Consider the following 19,190-nt stretch of genomic DNA (forward strand, 5'->3'; position numbering starts at 1 on the left):
GGGCTTGCCCCCAGGACCCGGGACGAGCAGGCAATGTGTACCACGTGTCCTGGGATGGGCGGGACGGGGCCCCCACAGGTCCTGAGATGGGCAGGCGATATCTGCCACGTGTCCCGGGACTGGCAGGCTGGGCCCGCCAAGGGTCTTGGGATGGGCGGGCAATGTCCGCCACGTCCTGTGACAGGCAGGCCGGGCCTGCCATGGGTCCCGGGATGGGCAGGCGATGTCCGCCATGGGACCTGGGATGGGTGGCCAATGTCAGCCACTGGTCCCAAGATTGGCGGTCTGGGCCTGCCACGGGACCCGGGATGAGCGGCTGACGTATGCCACAGGTCCCAGGACAGACGGGCCGGGCCTGCCATGGGACCCGGGATGGGTGGGCAATGTCTGCTATTGGTCCCGGGATCGGGCGATGTCCGCCACGGGCAGGCAATGTCCGACATGGGTGGGCCGGGTCTGTCCCAGGACCCGTGGCAGGCACGGCCCGCTCGTCCCGGTTTACATGACGGACATCACCTGCCAGTCCCGGGACGTGTGAGGGCCCAGCCCAGCTGTCCCAAGACCCATGTCGGGCTCGGCCCACCCATCCCAGGACCTGTGGCGGACATTGCCAGCCTGTCCCGGGACCCGTGGTAGACATCGTCCGCCCGTCCCGGAACACATGGAAGACATTGCCCACCCATCCCATAGGATTTGGGCTGATATGCGTCACAGGTCCCGGGATTGGTGGGCGGTGCCCTCCACGAGACCCAGGACAGGTTTTGGACTAATTGCTTTAAATTTCTCTTATAGTCCACTGTTCATTTTGTCTTGGCCAATTAATCTTATTTTCCGAAAAAATTCTCTTGGGATGTGTTGGAGGGGATTTTTCATCAGTTTGTCGTAATTGTGTGTCGCTAAGGAGTTGGTTGACTTTGTTGAGGTAGAAGTCTTTGTCCATGATTACGATTTTGTTGTCTTTGTCGAATCTACTGATCACAAAATCCAACTTTTTTAGCGACCAGATGGCTATCATAAATCTACAGGGAATAGGATATTTCTTATTAAGGTCAGTTAAAACATTTAGTAACACTCCTTTTAACATATCTCTTCATGGCTGTAGTTTTTGTCCGATATGAATTATCCCTAATTAACGTCCAACAATAGATATCCCCAATGACACAGGCATTTAAGAAATCGCATGCCTGGACTGTGACCAATCTCACATTGGTTTTACAGGAAAATCACTTCTCCAGAGAAAACGATCAGTCCCGGGACCAGTGGCGGGCCTGGCCCATCAGTCCAGGAACCCGTGGCAGACATAACCCACCCGTCCTGGGACCCGTGGCAGGCCAGGTCCACCCATGGCGGATATCGCCTACCCAGCCTGCCTATCCCAGGACCCGTGGTGGACATAGCTGGCCCGTCCTGCCCATCCCAGGACCCGTGGCGAACATAGCCGGCCCGTCCTGGGACCTGTGGCGGGCCTGGCCGGCCCGTCCCGGGAACCATGGCAGGCCCGGTCCACCTGTCAAGGGACCCGTGGCGAACATCGCCTGCCCGTCTTGGGACCCGTGGCGGGCCCGGCCAGCCCGTCCTGGGACCTGTGGTGAACATCGCACAGGCTGTCCGCCCTGTGACCCGTGGCGGACAATGCCTGCCTGTACTAGGACCCATGGCAGACATCACCCGGCCTGCCTGGCCCAGGACATAGCCCGCCTGTCCCGGTCCCGTGGCGGGCCCGACCCGTCCATCCCAGGACATGAGGCAGGCCCGGCATGCCTGTCCCGGAACATGTTGCGGACATTGCCCACCTGTCCCGGGACCCATGGCAAACATCGCCTGCCCGTCCTGGGACCTGTGGTGGGCCTGGCCTGCCTGTCCCGGGACCCATGGCGTACATTACCCGCCCGTCCCTGGACCCGTTGCAGGCCTGGCCTACCCATCCCGTGACCCGTGGCCGACATTGCCCACCTGTCCTGGGACCCGTGGTGGGCCGGCCTGCCCATCCTGGGACTTTTAGTAGAACATTGCCTGCCCATCCCAATCCGTGGCATACATTGGCCACCTGTCCTGGCAATGTCCGCCACAGGTCCTGGGATGGGTGGGCTGAGCCCGACATGGGTCTTGGGACAGCTGGGCCAGGCCTGTCACAGGTCCCGGGACTGGCAGGCGAAGTCCGTCACGTAAACCGGGACGAGTGGGCCATGCCTGCCACTGGTCCTGGGACCCTTGGCAGGCCCAGCCCACCCATCCCAGGACATGGCGGACATCGCCCGCCTGTCACAGGATCCTTGGCGGCTCCTGCCCGACAGTCCCGGGACATGTGGTGAACATCGCCCACCCGTCCCGGGACCGTTGGCAGTTCTGGCCTGCCCATCCTGGGACACATGGAGGACATTGTCCGCCCGTCCAGGGACCCCTGGCAGGCCCAGCTTGCCCATCCCAGGACACGTGGCGGACAGTGCCCGCCTGTCCCGGAACCCCTGGCCGGCCTGGCCATCCCGGGACCCCTGGCCAGCACAGCCTGCCTGTCCTGAGACACGTGGCGAACATCACTATCCCGTCCCGGGACATCTGGCGGACATTGCCTGCCCGTCCTGAGACCCGTGGCAGTCCCGGCCCTCTTGTCCCAGGACCCGTGGCAGTCCCGGCCTGCTCGTACTGGGACACATGGCGGATATCGCCCGCCCATCCCGAGAACCGTGGCAGGCCCAGCGCACCCATCCCGAGACATGTGGCGGACATCGCTCACCCGTCCTGGGACAATTGGCAGCCCTTTCCCAGGACTAGTGGCAGGCCTCACCTGCCAATCCCTTAAATCCAGAATATGCCACTGAATCCTCTCAATTCTCCTGGGGCTTCTCTGAATCCTCTAGTTCTTGTCCTGGCACTCTACGAATCTTACTGAATCCTCTCAATTCCCCAGGAGTTACTCTGAATCCAGGTTCTTCTCCCGGCACCTCCATGAATCCCCTAATTTTTTTCACCGTTTCTATATTCTTCCGGTTTTTCTTTCCCTTCCAGGAATCAATAAAACTAAGAAAACTTTTTAACATATTTATTTCCGTTCAAGGTTAACAAAGCAAACTTATTATAAAATAAATATTAAACTTTCCATACTTCAAACATTTTCCTCAGAATTTTCACATCTGATCCATCTTTGTGATGGCCAACGTAGATTTGATTGCGCCATTCCTTGAAGATCGACAGCAGCCTCTGCAGTTTCCAGTGGTCCTCCTCTAGGCATCTTATTTCTCGTGAAGGTTCTTCAGGTCGCAGACCAATTTGTTCTTCGCTCCTCACAGCTTTCCAACCTCATCTTCCAGCTGGTCTTTCCGTTTGCCCTGGACACCAGCCTTCCTCTCCAGCGACTCCAGGCGATGATTTCCTTCCTCTAGAAGGTAATGCCAGCTCGTTCCTCTTGAGTTTCACCGCCTTAACTTCACACTGGAGTCCACAGTTTTCCTTCCAGAGGTCTTCCACTTCCTTCTGCAGGCTCTTAACTCGAGGTCTTTCCTGTCGGATTCCTGCTTTGCGGTTGCGTCTTTTTGTTCCTGGATGAGCCTCGCCACCCGCGCCGCTTTTGCCATCTTTAGTTCGCGGTCTTTCTCCTTCTGTCGTAGGAGTTTCTCGAGCCTCTCAAGTAGGCAGTATGCCTCTGCCAACTGCCTAATCAGTTCCCTTATCCTCTCACATAGGGCATCGTTTCTCTGCCTGATTTCCTTTGCGTTGTCCCTCAGTTGCCTATTGTCTTCTACCTTATTGAGGATCTTGTCTTCCAGCTGCCGTTTCTCCCTCTTCTCGTGGTCGTTCTCCCTTTTCAGAAACACTGTTTCAGCTTCAAGCGAGTAGGCCCTCTCTTGCAAGGTTTGCTGTTGCAATACCTCCTGAGTGACCTTGAATTTCACGAACGCGTTCTTCCCTTCTGCATCTCTTCTTGGTAGTCGAGCCTCTGTTGTAGCTGAAGAATTGTCCTGTCCAAGTTCACATGCTGCTCTCTCTGGCACTGGATGGTGTCTCGCAAGGCCGCAATTCTCTCGTTCAGTTCCTTTTCATTGGGCTGTTCAGCTCTATCATCATCAGTCAGGAGAGCAATCCCACCAGCGAATAGGTAGCCACAGCAATCAAGATGACTATTCCTCCGTATTTCGAACATCTGGACAACAACATCCTAACAACAGGTGCTGCCAGGGCCAGGTAAGGCCACATTTTCTTCAAACTGGAATCCATATCTGAAGTATCCAATTCATATACTCGCCCCCCCTCTATCTCTCTCGATTTTTCGTTGATTTTCTATATTCCACGAGGGATATTTTGAGTTATCGAAATATAGCAGGAAAGATTCTGAAAGATTTTTAATTATGTCTCGTCTCTTGGTGTTATAAATTGCTGAAGTCTCTCTCTCTTTTTTTGCCCCCGAAGGTCTGAAATTCTTCATTTGTTCCCTCACTTAGATTTAAGGCTTAGCATTTAATAACTTTAGAGAGAGAGAGAGAGACTATTTTTCGTAGATAAGCAGTTTATTGATTTATTTACATAAGATATTGCATGGGAAAGCACTCCGTCTGGAATAGGGAATCTAATGTGTGTACTACCATGCTTAGTGTATAATGCTTCAATTGAGGTTTATATTAATATTATTCTGTCCATATATATATATATATATATATATATATAGATATATATATATAATATATATATTTGATAAAATTAATGTATGAAACAATCGTAAAATAAACAATTTTAGGCTTCAAATTATATTTAATTAACAATTAACAAGACATGATTAAGACAGCTAACTATTAATAATAATGACAATTATCTATATATGAATTAGCGAAAAACTGTAGTTATTCCGAAGGAAGGAATGGCGTGAAAGGAGTTGAGTCACTGCACTCCTCCGTCTTGAGAAGGAACCCGTCAAAAGTGAGGGAAGCAAACTTGCTCCTCCCGATGTCCATTAATTATCAAAGGAAATACAAGGACCTGACAACACAAATAAGTACGATAAAAATGATCGATATAAAGATTATAGGTCAGTAATACTTTATATGCAGAATTTATTTACATATAAAACAAATTGGAAATTATAAATGGTCGAAAAAAATCTACAACACGTGTATAAATTACGTCGAAGAAAAATAACTATTCGACATCCCTTTCTATTTGATGAATTACGTAAAAACAAATGAAAGAGAAATACAAAAATTTGCTATCGGATAGCACTGAATAATGAGATAGGTTATTAAGCTTAATAAAATTTAAGTTGATGTATAATGATAAATTTGATGTTAAATATTCTTTAGGTCCTTTTAATTTATTTAATGAGCGTGATGGGGGATCAAAGTTGATACGGAAAAAAACTTTAAACTAATGATCGGACAGTACTTGAACTTGCATTAACTCATTGTACTCACATCTTCATTAGTCCCGATCCGCTGAAGTGAGATTCCAAAGTCCCGTGGTGGAATGGACTATACGTAGCTCGGAAAAAAGGTGTTATTAAGCTTGCTGCCATTCTGACGTCCAAGTCCATGACCCATCCTCGGCCGCTAAGGTTTTAGCTTGCCATATTAATGATAATGAATCAGGATGAAGTAATAGTGTACACTCACCAACTGACTCTCTGACTGTCCTGGTGCACACCTACCAGTCAACTCTTCAACTGAAAGAAATCAGTAACTACGGGGCAGACTTTACTTCCTTCGTTAACCAACAGACGATGTTCCGAGATCTCAAACGACTGTATGGGCTTCTTGATCGTAAACGAGCATAATGCAAGCACTTTTACAAAGCTTATTACTATTTTAGTCGGGTGAGACCTTACTAAGAGCCCTTACACACGAGGACACTAGTGTCTGCCACCGGTGTCGGACACTAGTTGTCTCCCATATTATCAAATGGAGCCTTTCACACGAGGCAACAGCAGTGTCCCAAGCAGACAACTTCCGGGCAACAGATATTTCGGTGTCTCGCTCCCGCAACACGTGGCGGACACTGACGGTTGCCGCCACTCACTGCAAAGCATTGTTTTAAATGGAAGCTTTCACACGTAGCCACCAGTGTCCGCCACCGCTGCCCACTGGCCAGCTTCTCATGTTTACCAGCACCAGGATCCATACAGGATCCTGACCAGCACTATGGGACCCATCTTGTGAGGGATATGCAAATAAGATAGAAAAGCAGTACTGCTGGAATGCAATAATGGTGAAACTCATTCCTTATTTTGAAGAGAAGCCCCTCTCAGAAAAGAAAGAAATACGTAAGTCCTTTATGTTTATTTTTATTTTCTGTTTCATTACATGTTCACAAGGCAAGTAAAGAATCTACTGTGCTTACGTATACAAGTTTATTCATTATTACACACAAAAGTTACCCCATTCCTGTCACCAACCACACACACACCACCACACCATGTCACCACCACCTACCCACACCACCACACCAAGCCACCACCACCTACAGAGGTGTGTGAGTGGCTCTTTAGTTGCCAGGCGGTGTCTTGAGCAAGGACACTAGTGTCCGACACCGGTGGTGGACACTAGTGTCCTCGTGTGTAAGAGGCCTTAAGAACATCGTAACATTAAATTTAAAAAATCAATCATACTTTGAAAGAAAACAAATATGACAAAATTTAATAATAAATTAAGTTATTTCTTAATCAAAAATAAAAAGGAAATATGATAGGCTTATTTTTTCTTCTATATATATATATATATATATATATATATATATATATATATATATAAATGATATAATGTCCCAAAGACTGGTCACCTTAGGCATGCTGTCTACGCACGAGGAACGCCAAAGGACACAAATGAATCATACTGAAGCAGGGATGTGCACACCTGAAAAGGACATTTGAGACCATAGAGGGTATATACCTGGAGTTGCGATCTCTATACCAGTACTACGTAATTCGGTGGTCTTCCACCAGGGTGGCATTGCAAAGCCTTGCGGCCATTTTTAAAGGTCTGCTAATTAATCCACAAATTGAACAATGATTAGTGCGATTGTGAATGTTTTGTTTTTATTGTTAATGTTTAATGAGTAAGTGTTTAGCAAATTTTCAGGGTTTAGTGAGTAAGTGTTTATTGAATGTTTATGAGTAATTGTTTAGTTTAGGGTTTAGTGAATGTTTACTGAATGTTTAGTGTTTTGTGAATGTTATTGAATCTATTATGTAAGTATTCAATGAATATTTAGTTAGTCTTTAGGGTTTTAATGAATGCTTTGTGAATGTCTAGTGTGTAAGTAATCAACGAGTGTTTAGTGAATGTCTTGTGAATGTTAATGTTTAGTGAATGTTTAGTGTAAGTATTCAGTAAGTGTTTAGAGTTAAGTGAAAATGTTTTGTGAATGTTACTGTTAAACAAATGTTTGGTGCATAAACATTCAGTGAATGTTTAGTGTGGTAAGTGTTTAGTGAGTTTTTAGGGTTTAGTGAAGGTTTAGTGCATGTTAGTGTTTAGTGCATGAATGTTTAGTGCATAAGTATCTTTAGTGTGTAAGTATGTTTAGTGAGTGTTCAGAGTTTAGTGAATATGTTTTGTGAATGTTAAGTGTTTAACGAATGTTTAGTGCATAAGCATTCAGTGATTGTTTAGAGTTTAGTCAATATTTGTGTTTAGTGAATGTTTAGTAAGTATTCTGTGAATGTTTAGTGAGTGTTTAGTAAATGTCTTATGATTGTTAGTGTTTAGTGAATGTTTAGTGTGTTTATTTTGTGTTTAGTGAGTAATGAGTGGATGATCATTCACTGTTTAATGAGTGTTTAAGGGTTTAATGAACATTTAGTATTTAGTGAGTGTTTAGTGGTTAATGAGTGTTTAAGGTTTAGTGAGTGTTTAGTGTATAGTGAATGTTTAGTGAGTGTTTAGTGTATGGTGAGTAGTTAGTGAATGTTTAGTGTATAGGCAGTGGTTAGTGAATGCTTAGTGATTGTTTAGTGTTTAATGAATGTTTATGATTAAGTAAGTGTTTGATGAATGTTTACTGAGTATTTAAGCCAGTGAGTGCTTAGTGTCTTATGAGTGTTTAGGGAGCGTTTAGTGTATAGTGAGTGCCTAGTGATTGTTGACTATTCATAGTGTTTAGTGTTATTAAGTGTGAATGTATGTTAAGTGTAAGTGTTTTGTGAGTGTATAGTAAGTGTGTGTTTAGTGAGTGTGATTGTAAAGTAACTGTGAGTGTTTATTGAGTGAAAGTGTTAGTGTTTAATGATTGTACATTACTGTTTAGTTACTGCTTAGTGACTGTTTGCTAAGAAAGTCCTGTAATTTACAGGAACTATTTATGCTAAACACTGATTAGATCCAGGAGCAAATGCTTAGGCCTTGACCATAATGGTTGGAGTGCTTAGGCCAACCTGTTTTTATAAAGTAATTTTTCTCAGTGAAATTTTCCACTAATAATAATAATATAATAATAATAATAATTGATGTTAATAATAATGATAACAGCAACAATAATATAATAGTATACCAATAGTAAAATAATATTAATGATAATAATAAGATACTAATAATAGTAAACAAATAAAAATAATAGTAGTAATAAAAATCATATAAGTAATATAGTACCATGAGCTGGACCAAGACCTTTCAATATGGCCGCTCGAGGTCACGCGTTAGGCAGGAAGATCACCACTCCAGTGATATGCACTCTATGATTGAGACCCACCACTTATGGCAATAATAACAGCCCTTACGCAAGCATACCGCATGTGTGTGGGTGTAATATACGTGATGTTGCAACAGTACTAAAAGAGAGAGAGAAAATGGCTACGTTTGTTAATGATGATTTTTTTTAGGATCACAAACCGTGACCAGGTAGTGTTTTTCTTCTTCTTCTTCTTCTTTCGAAATAGCGTATTCAGGAACTTGACCTTTTTCTCTTTAAAGGAAACAGATCAACGTGAAATGCTAACAGTGTGTATTTTATAATCTCCTTACATTTTACGAGTATCTGTTTATTGATTTAGTTATTTGTCCATTTATTTTTTCTTTTCCAATTACTAGCCTCTTCTGTCTGTTTATCTGTTACTTTCTGTTACTACTTTCTAATGAACACCATAATATTCTTTGGAAGCTTGAATTTCAAGTCAGTGGCCCCTTTGGTGGCCTTGTTCCATATGAATTCGATTTATAAAACCCCCTTTCCTTTCTACCTTTTTCTTATTTTTTTGGCTCTGGGCAAGAACAGGACCTCTGGATCTCTGGTTACCCGTCCCAACTGCCCCTAAAGGGCCTCAGTGGTGTGGTTGGTTTGGTGTTGGCGTCCTACTTCGGTGGTTGCGAGTTCGATTCTCGGCCATTCTATTGAGGAGTGAGATATGTGTATTTCTGGTGGTAGAAGTTCACTCTCGATGTGGTTTAGAAGTCACGTAAAGCCGTTGGTCACGTTGCTGAATAACCACTGGTTCCTTGCAACGTAAAAACACCTTACAAACAAACAAACCAACTGCCCCTAACAATTCGCAAGTCCGTCAACAATCATTATGCCAATGAGTAACGTGAATTATTGGATAATAATAATTCAGTGACACAGAATTCGTGCGTAACGCTGGCCACGTGTTTCTTTAGGATATGTAGACACCGGATGTCTGATACTATTAAGAAGTTTTCTGTTTCTTGATTTCGTGAACTAGTTGTCCGTTCTATTTAAACCTTTTTAGCCTTTCTAGGGGACCGTTGTAGTCTCAAAGTTACTATTATTATTATTCTAAAGATGAACCTCATTCATATAGAACAAGCCCACCACCACAGGGTCCATTGACTTGAAAGTCAAGCTTCCAAAGAATAGTATTCTGCCATTCACTGGAAAGAAGTAACAACAGAAGGTAATGGGAAATACAGAATGAAGAGATCACTAATCAGAGAGAGAGAGACAGACAGAGACAGACAGACAGAGGTTTCATTAGCGACTTGTGTTTGTGATGGTTAATTTTTCAGAAATTTTCACAAGCAATTTATAATTGTTAACAAAAATTCCCCTACTCAAGTGACTCTTCAATGAATTCTTTAGTTCAATTGAACGTATGCAACAAGTATGCACACACAAATACAAACGCGCATGCGCTCACACACACAAGCAAATCCTTATAATAGTACCATTCTATACCATCTTTCTTCGTAACCAGAGTGAATGTCACTTTCAAATTATCACAAGAAATAGCAACGCTGTCAGCTCCTACCGAAACAACGAAATCAAGTTGAAAACCGAGCGTTCATTAAGGTAGGTTTACACCTATGCACTTTCGTGTTGAGGGCTGTTACGGTATTGGACCGCAAGAAACCATTACAAAATTGATGCGGTGGGGAGAAAAAATGACCGTTATTGGGGGGCGTGGGGCGGACCCGGGCGGTGGGTTACGGGCACCTCACGGTGTGTTCCTGCGGTGCCTAGCGGAGTGTTGCGGAGTTGGTGCGGTGTTATGGTCGTTGTTGCTATGCCAGGCCATGCACTCTTGTGGCTTTGTTAGTCTGTGTAGTGGTAGGTTGCGGTGTTGTTGCGGAGTGCGCGCACATCTGCACGAGTCACAACGTGTAAATTTGCATGATTATTGCACATGCACCGTACCACATCGTGTCACACCGTGCCAGATATGAACCTTGGGTATATATAGAGGCCTGTCAAGCACATCCTTCATTCCTCGCCCAACCAGCATGTAATATGGACCTCAACAGCCTCTCACCCCAGGAGACCCAGAGATTTTTTGTAGCTGTCCTGTGTCTATGTGCAGTCTAGGTCATCGACGGGTTGAGAAGACGTACTAGAGTCCCACAGCTACCAGCACCATGCAGAAAGGATGGCAGGGCAGGGCAAATTTGGGCTCAGGAGTGGCTGACACGGCGGCAACTACATGGGGACTACGACCAGCTACTACAAGAACTGAACAAGGAGGACTGCAAAGGACACAAGAACTTTCTATGAATCTACCCTGAATTGTTCGAGGAGATGGTCGAAAGGCTGACACCCCTGTTGAAGAAGAAGGACACGAAGATGCAGCGTGCACAAGAGGTGGGACTCAAGTTGGCGGTCACTCTCTGCCACCTGGGAAGTGGGAACGACTATACAAGCCTGCAATACAGCTTCAGAGTCTCCAAGCGTTCCATATGCTAATTTATTCCAGTAGTCTGCCAAGCCATTATCGATATATACAAACCAGAAGTGATGAAGTGCCACAAGACACCAGAAGAATGGAATGACGTAGCAAAACGATTCGCCTCCAAGTGGAACTACTTCAATTGTGTGGGAGCCCTGGATGGGAAGCACATCGCGATCAAGAAACGCAAAGGTGGAGGATCACTGCATTTCATTTACAAGAAGTTTCACAGCATCGTCCTCATGGCCCTCTCCGATGCAAAGTGCAAGTTCCTGTTCGTCGACATCGGTGCAGAAGGAGATGTTGGGGATGGAGGAACCTGGCAGAAGTGCAACCTGGCCAGGGCCATCACAAACAACCGAGCAGGACTTCCACAAGATGGAAATCTGCCCAATGACGATGAACCCATCCCCCACATAGTCGCCGACGATGCCTTCGCTCTCAATACGTGGTTAGTGAAGCCCTACTCCCTCCAATCACAAGATCCCACCAAACGAATATACAGCTACAGATTATCTCGCGCTTGTCGTGTGGTGGAGAACGCATTTGGCCTGCTGCAGATGAGATGGCGAGTCTTCGGGACGACGATGTAGTAGGATACACAGGTGTGCAAGAAGATAACTTTGTGCACATGTGTTATGCACAACCTGGCACTGCAACGCTACCCACTTACTGGCACCGACGTCGACTATGAGGACCAACACCATAACGTCGTAGCAGGTACTTGGTGTGGTGGGTTGTGTGATTGGTGAATGAAAATGAATATGGAAGGGGTAACTGAAGTGGAGAGGTTGAAGGAGAAGTTGAGGTTGTCAGAAGAGGTGAAAGAGCATTTGAAAGTAGAGAAAAATAAGTTGAGGGTAGAGTGTGAGGAGCTGAAGAGCGAGTTAGGGGAATTGGGAGGGATGCTGAGGAGTGCAAAAGTGGAAATGAAAGAGGCAGTGAAAGAGTCTAAAGAGAGAATGGTTGGGAAGATGGATGAAAAGTTCGGAGTGATGATGAATGATGTGCAAGAGATGATAAGGGATATGATGAAAAGGTTTTTTGGAGAGGGAGTGGTTGGATGGGGGCATCCTGGTTCTTGTGACGGGCCAGGAGTGATTAAGAGAGTAAAAGAACAAGTGGATGAAAGTGTGAGTGAGGAAAGTGATATGGTTGTGGTAAATGAGGATAATAAAAAGAAGGTACAGAATAAGGATAAATCAGAGCAGAAGGCTAAGAAGGGAGTTTAGAGTAAGGAAAGGGCTAAAGGGAAGAAGATTAGTATGGATGGTGGGCAAGATAAGAAGAGAATGAATGAAGATGAGAAGAGAGTTGAGAGTAAGGTACAAGATGAGAGTGATTTAGATAGTGGTAAGTGGGAAATAGTAAGTAGGAAGAATAAGGGTAAGAAAGGTATGACTAAAAGTATGGATGTTAATATGGAAGTAGATTCGTTATATTCGGAAGAGGGTAAGAAAGGTCAGAATGGAAGTAGCGAAAGTGAGAGTGAGAGTGAGCAGGAAGTGTGAAAGGCGTTGTACATGAGAGAGGGACCCCGATGTGAGAAGTATGAGGAATGTGGTAATAGGGACACAGGGGGCTTTTTTTTAGAGAGTATGAAAAGTATCGTGTGGCTAAGTATGGAGATAACAAGAGAGTTTGGGCAAGAGAGTTAGGTAACTTTTTGACAGGATTTTTGTTGAGTATGTATGGGGTAATGATGAGTGCAGGGAATGCGCCATATGGGAGTGTGATAGCTAGGATTGTGGAACAGCCAAACAGGATAAAGAGTAGCATTTGATATAGGAGAAAGCATGATTTTGAAGAGGCAAGAATGAATGTTGGTGAGTCCTTGTCAATGTATGTGTGCAGGTTAGAAACGTTAGCAAGGAAAAAGTTTGGGGACGAAGGGATAAATGAGTGTTAGGAGTTAGTGCAAAAGTTATTGGCCACTGTACCAGAGAGCATATATGAGTTTATGAATCTAAAACGTAAAGAGAAAATGAGATGGATAAATGAAAGGTTGACGTGGAATGACATTCTAGAAGCAGTAGAGGATTATGAGTTAGATAGGAGTATGAAAGAGAGTAGGAGTGTTACCGTTAGTACTAAAGTAGCCGAGTGTGTACCAGAGTTTAGGAGTTATAGGGAAGCAGTTTTGGGAGGGCAGAGGTGAATGGCAGAACGAGTGGTTGATAGGAATGTGAGAGTAAGTGATGTAAGTGTAGTAAAACCTAAGAGAGATCGGAGTCCAAGCATTGGAAGAGTAGGGTCAGTTAGTCGTGAACGAGAATAGCAGTGTTACAAATGTGGAAAGCCAGAACACAAGAAGAATGAATGTCGGTGGGTGTTAGGAGTGTGCTTTGGGTGTGGGCAAATGGGACATTTAGTGAGTGAGTGTAAGAAAGATAGGGATATTAAATGTTACAGGTATGGACAGGTAGGGCACATAGTGAGTGGATGTCGGGGTACCCGTGTGAATGTGATTTAGGGTAATTGCAGGAAAAATAGACATTGTGCAAGGATGTGTAGAGAACCACGAGTGAAATGTGTCGAATGTGGAATGGAAGGTCATGCAACAAGTGTGGGTAGGCAAAACAGGATGAGTCAGGCTGGGAATTCAGGAAACTAGGTGTTAGGGGGATTCAGTTGTGTGGGTCCTTTAGTGTGTGACAGTATGTTTGGGAGAATGTGATGGGTTAATGGTTGAGGGTGAGTAAGTATGAGCCGAGTGTCAGTGAACAAATGGATCTGAGAGATCAACAGTTAATGTTGGTTGAGTATGGAAGAAAACGGAAGAGTGTAGAGAAAGGGAATGAAAGAGAGAAGCGGGAACTGCATGATAAAGGTGTTAATGCTAGAGTGCAAATGGTTGATAAAGTGTGTAATACGGATAGTTGTGAGGGAGTGAATGATACATATAGCTTGTGTGGGTTTGAATTAATAGGGGTGAGTGAGAACAGTAGGAAGGGAGCAGAGTAGTAAGGATGAGTCTTTGCAAGAGTTTGATAGAACTATGAATGAACTGAGTGGTTTGGTAACAGAAATGGAAGAGGTAGTGGAGTCAGAGCTGGAAGGTGTGGATAAAATTGGGAGGGATAATAGTGAGGAAGATAATGGGAATCTGAATGAAAGTGGTTTGGAGGAAGTGAATACTAATGTAAATGAAAGGGTGTATGAGGGTCCTCAAACAAGTTGCAGGGGGTGCCTCCAAGCATCCTTGCGAAAGGCAATTTAGTGTGGGGATTGTGAGTGTAAGGAGACGTTGTCAAATGTAACAGGGGAGGTAATATGGAGGAACGATCTGTTTGTTGCATTTGACAATGTCTTCGAGGGTTGCATGAGAAAGAGAGTAAGTTTCATTGTTGGTGTTGCTGTTAAGATCGTGTAGTATTTGTGTTTGTGGTTTTCCGAGAGAGAGAGAGAGAGAGAGAGAGAGAGAGAGAGAAAGATGACATAATTGGTGGATGGATGGTTAACAATTGAAGTGCTTGTTGCTTGTTGGTGAGTTCTGAGTTGTCTGCTGGTGCAGTTGCCATGTCAGTCAGTCAGTCAGTTTATGATCAGAGTTCTGGCCAGTCAGTCAGTAAAGTTACTCAGTAGAGTAAGTATTGAAGGCATTGATGGTCAGTTACATTGTGTGTTTTTTAATTATTGTTTGAATTATTGTTGATATTGTATGCTTAGAGTTGTTGTGCCTGTGTTTCTGAAGTTGTTGTGCTTGTGTGTTGGAGGGTTGTTAAGCTTGTGAGTTCTGTTGTGTTGTAGATGAGTTGTTGGAATTGTGAGTTGTTAAGTGTTGTTGTTGGTGAGTTGTTGTGGTTCCTTGATGTTGTAGGTGGTTGTATTGACTTGTTGTGTCATTGTTTTTTTATGTTGTTAGTGATTGTTTGTGCATTGGTCTTTTGTTGTATGGTTGTAGTCCTTGTTTGTTTGTTTGTTTTGCCCTGAGTGTGTCAAGTATGTGGTGAGTACAAATGTGGTTTTAGAGAGTTTTTTTGGTTTAGCTTGTGATCCCGCCACATGATGAGCCCACAGACGTAATGATCTTTGAGAATGATTCTGATATGGACTTATGCGAGACTATGGTACTTGGCAATGAGGACGGATATGAAGAGTGAATCTTGGATACATCTACTGAAAGTCAGTGGAATATTAATATGGAAAGGGTTAGCAAGATGAAACTTACGAGAGAAGTCTTATCACAAGAGCAGAGGAAAGAAACGAAAGTACAAAGCAACAACAACGTATCGAAAAAGAGTCAGTTATAAATTTTTTTGCTCCATGGGTTTAACAATAGCAACGTTAAATGTAAACGATGTAAATAAACAGATGAAGGTGGCATCACTCATGGCGCAGTGTAAGACAGACATCTTATTGATACAAGAACATAATGTGAGAGACCTACGAGTCTTAAACTACCCAAGTAAATGTGTAATATTGTATTGAACTCGACGGTTTATTTAAAAGGAGGGACTATGTTCTGTATTTCTAGAAAGAAGGATATAGTGTTTTTTGTCAAAAGACAGAGATTGTAACGGACGGATACTGGGTATTAGGGTAAGATTTAACAGTTGCATTATCCCGATTGTAAATGTATATGCCCCTACAGGTTCAGGGAGGACTAGAGAGAGGGAAGAGTATTTTTGGGAATGATCTCTCATCTTTTTATGAGACACAACTTATATTCCCTGATATAAGGTGATTTGAATTGTGTGACAAATCTCAGGGACTGTAGCAACGATAATAGATATTTGGTGTCCAAAAACTCTTGGTACTCTGGTTCATAATTTAGCGTTAAAGGATAATTATCAATTTTCTAGAGGTATCCTGGAATGTACGTATGTTAAGATAATTTTTGGGTCTCGTATAGATGAATCTGTACCATTAATTTGCTCCGTCACGTAACGAGAGCACAAAAAAATCCCTATTAGTTTTACAGATCACAATATGGTCCTCATGAGTATAAAGGTTATTGATTTAAAAACATCTAATGATTATTGAAAATTGAATGTCAAAATTTTGGACTCGGATAATATAGAAGAGCAATTTCAAGGCTTGTGGAAACGGGTACAATCTTATAAATGTAAGTTCCCTGATATGTTGGAATTGTGGGATTGGGCAAAGTTACGATGTAAAGAATTGTTTGTTGAATTATCCGAGAAGATTTCACAGGAAAAATTGTTTTGTTTCAGTATTCATTTGTTGCTCATGAATGTGATTTTGTATTCGTGTATTTTGTGTATTTTCGCGCTTCTGTAAAAGTAATTTGTAGTGCATATGTATAAAAAAAGGTATGGTTCTGACTTCTGTTTTGTAATGTTGTGAACTTTACCCACGCAGGATGAACTCCCTCGCACTTTGTAAACAGCTAGCAAGATAGGACATGTCGAGTGCGTTGTCGTATCGTTTTCACCCCGAATAAACGAAGATGGGATATCCTGAGTTATGCTAACTGAATACATCAAACCATTAATAGCGTATGATAAGACAGTATCACTAATGAAGATATTTCTTCTTCGGCAGGTGAGAGTTAACTTAGGCTATGTTCACGTGTTTCGGCTAAGCTAGGCTACCCCATGTCGGCCAACCTCACACTGAACCAATTACATTGGAGGTTACAACAATTAAATGATGTCCATTATAGAACGGTGGATAAGTACGACATGATCTAAACACTGACAAAGAGAATTTGTGACACAATGAGATTTTTAGAGGGTGTGAAGGTTAGGATAAAAACTGATGAGTAGTTGAAAGGTGAGTTTCTTCCTGTCTGTTTGGCAAAGAGAGAACTAAAAGAATAAATAATTGTTTTTATTAAACTTTAAATGGAAGATGGCACAACTGTTGAGGGGACGAATGCGACTCCTGTGCAAATTAAGGAATATGTTGAGAACATGTATGGTTTTGTTGAAGGTGACCGGCAGTATAGTATGGCCTTTTTTCTGGACAATTGTCGGCCAGTGCTGAATGGTCAAAACCTACAAGCTTTATCTACCGAGATTCAGTCAAAGGAGGTGTGGTGTGCTATTAAAAAATGTGTAATGGGAAAACCCTGGGGTACGGTGGTCTCCCTATTGAATTTTACAAGAAATTTTGGAATATTATAAAACAGGATTTTATGACTATTAAATTATGTATGTGATGTAAAGCGAATGTCTAAAAATCAGTATGTAGGTGTAATCAAACTACTTGCAAAAAAGGTGACCTTGTTCTAACAGAAAATAATTATTGGAGACCTATAACGTTGCTAAATACTGATTATAAGATTTTTGCTAAGGTTTTAAAAAACTGGTTGTTTGAGACTATAATAGACGACATAACTTCCCATGATTAATACTGTGCAGTCAAAGGGAGATCGATTGTTCAGTGTAACAGTACCATACGAGACATCATGTTTTATTCAAATGAAAATAAAAGTAGATGCTGCCATCTTGAGTCTCGATCGGTCAAAACCTTTTGATAGAGCAAATTGGTTTTGTATATGAGGTGTTAACAAAATTTGGTATTCCGACAGAATTTATTTATTTAATAAAAACACTAGATTTACAATGTGTAAATCGTTTAAGTAGCCAATTAACGGCTGTCTAAGCAGTCCCGTTCCCGTCAAGAGGTCGGTGAGGCAAGGCTGCCCTATGTCTTTGTTGCTGTTGTTTATTTTTCAGGAACCTAACGGTATAATAGTTACTCGTCTTCCAAATCAGACAGTCATGATAGTACAAGGGTTTGCTGACGATTCTTGCGTATTTGTGTCAACAACCAATTCGGTAACAGCTTTTTCCGAGCTCATTCAGCTCTTTGAAGTAGCGACAGGTGCGAGACTTCACAAAGAAAAAACTACAATGATGGGTTTGGGCAACTCGATTAACAGGCAGGATTGGCCTTTGGAGTGGATCCGGGTTGTTAATAGTATGGTTATCTTAGGTGTTAATATTTGTAATAACTTTATTTGAGGTACGAGGAAAACTGATCTGTTACTGCGAATAAGGTTGAAACTGCCTTAAGTATGTTGAGTATGAGGAAATTGTCAATTTTCCTAGAGTATAATTGTAAATTCTTTGATTTTATCAAAAGTATGGTATATGGTCCATACGTTATCCCCAGTAAAGAAATATATTTGTAAGATTCATGCATGCATCTTTCGGTACATTAGGAAGGGGATGTACAATCCAATAAAAATGGCTACGTTGTGTTTACGTAGAAGTAAAGGGGGTTTGGGAATATTTGATGTGAGCTACAAAACTCAAGCTATCTTCGGCTTCACTGTATTAAAGATTGCTTTAGGTTTGAGTAAATATTAATGTAAACTTAGATTTAGTTATTTGTTATTGTTAAGATATATAATTGACGTGTCTTATGTGACACCGTCGTTCTATCCGACTGCCATTGAGGTAATAAGGAAAATGCATAGGCTTAAAAACTTTCCGTTTGTTACATGCAAGGCAACATATTATCATCTCAAATTGTCTTTGATTACTCACTACTAGATTGGGTACTGATTTGGAAATGCATCAATGTTCCTTTTATAAGTACTTTAGAGAGAGAATTTATATACAAATATGTGTAGGGTTTTGGCAACAAACCACAGACTGAAGATTTTAAACATTAAAAGTTCAGATTTATGTGATAACTGCAGGGGAACAGAATTCATATTGCATTTTTTTTTACCACCACATTAAGCCAATTCTGTTGTATTTTCAAAAAGTGTTGGTTGAGATTTGCTGTATGAACCCAGAAGCTTTATAAAGATTTTAATGCTTAATTTCCACTGTAAATCGAAATATGATAATAGTGCGCTAGTTTTATTGACAGGTTACTTGTATGCAATGTGGGTGGGGGCTAAAGTGGAAAAGATGTCTGATTTGATAGTGTATCTTAAGAGTAAACTTAATTATGATAGATGGGTTTAGCTCATTACGTATAAAAGGAACTTCTGTAAGGTTTTCTCAAGGAAGTATATGGAGTGTTTTTTTTTTTTTTTTGTTTTTAGAAAAGACTGGCTCAATTTTATTCAATGCTGTTCCCCTTACTACGTAAGGTCTCTTAGTTCGAATTCTCTTCAAGAAAGGTATTAATTATTGTATATGACTCAAATGAAGACTACTGTTATAAAATA

The 19,190-nt window shown here is 42.6% G+C and overlaps 1 protein-coding gene across 1 annotated transcript; it reads left to right on the forward strand.

Annotated features, from left to right (window-relative positions):
• Window positions 1–11,160: 11,160 nt before the first annotated feature.
• Window positions 11,161–11,685, forward strand: LOC135216512 (uncharacterized). Its single transcript, XM_064251884.1, has one exon. It carries the CDS (start codon window positions 11,161–11,163, stop codon window positions 11,683–11,685), a length of 525 nt encoding a protein of 174 aa, XP_064107954.1.
• The last annotated feature ends 7,505 nt before the right edge of the window (window positions 11,686–19,190 follow it).

Source organism: Macrobrachium nipponense, chromosome 6 (assembly GCF_015104395.2).
Source record: "Macrobrachium nipponense isolate FS-2020 chromosome 6, ASM1510439v2, whole genome shotgun sequence".
NCBI classification, from domain to species: domain Eukaryota; kingdom Metazoa; phylum Arthropoda; class Malacostraca; order Decapoda; family Palaemonidae; genus Macrobrachium; species Macrobrachium nipponense.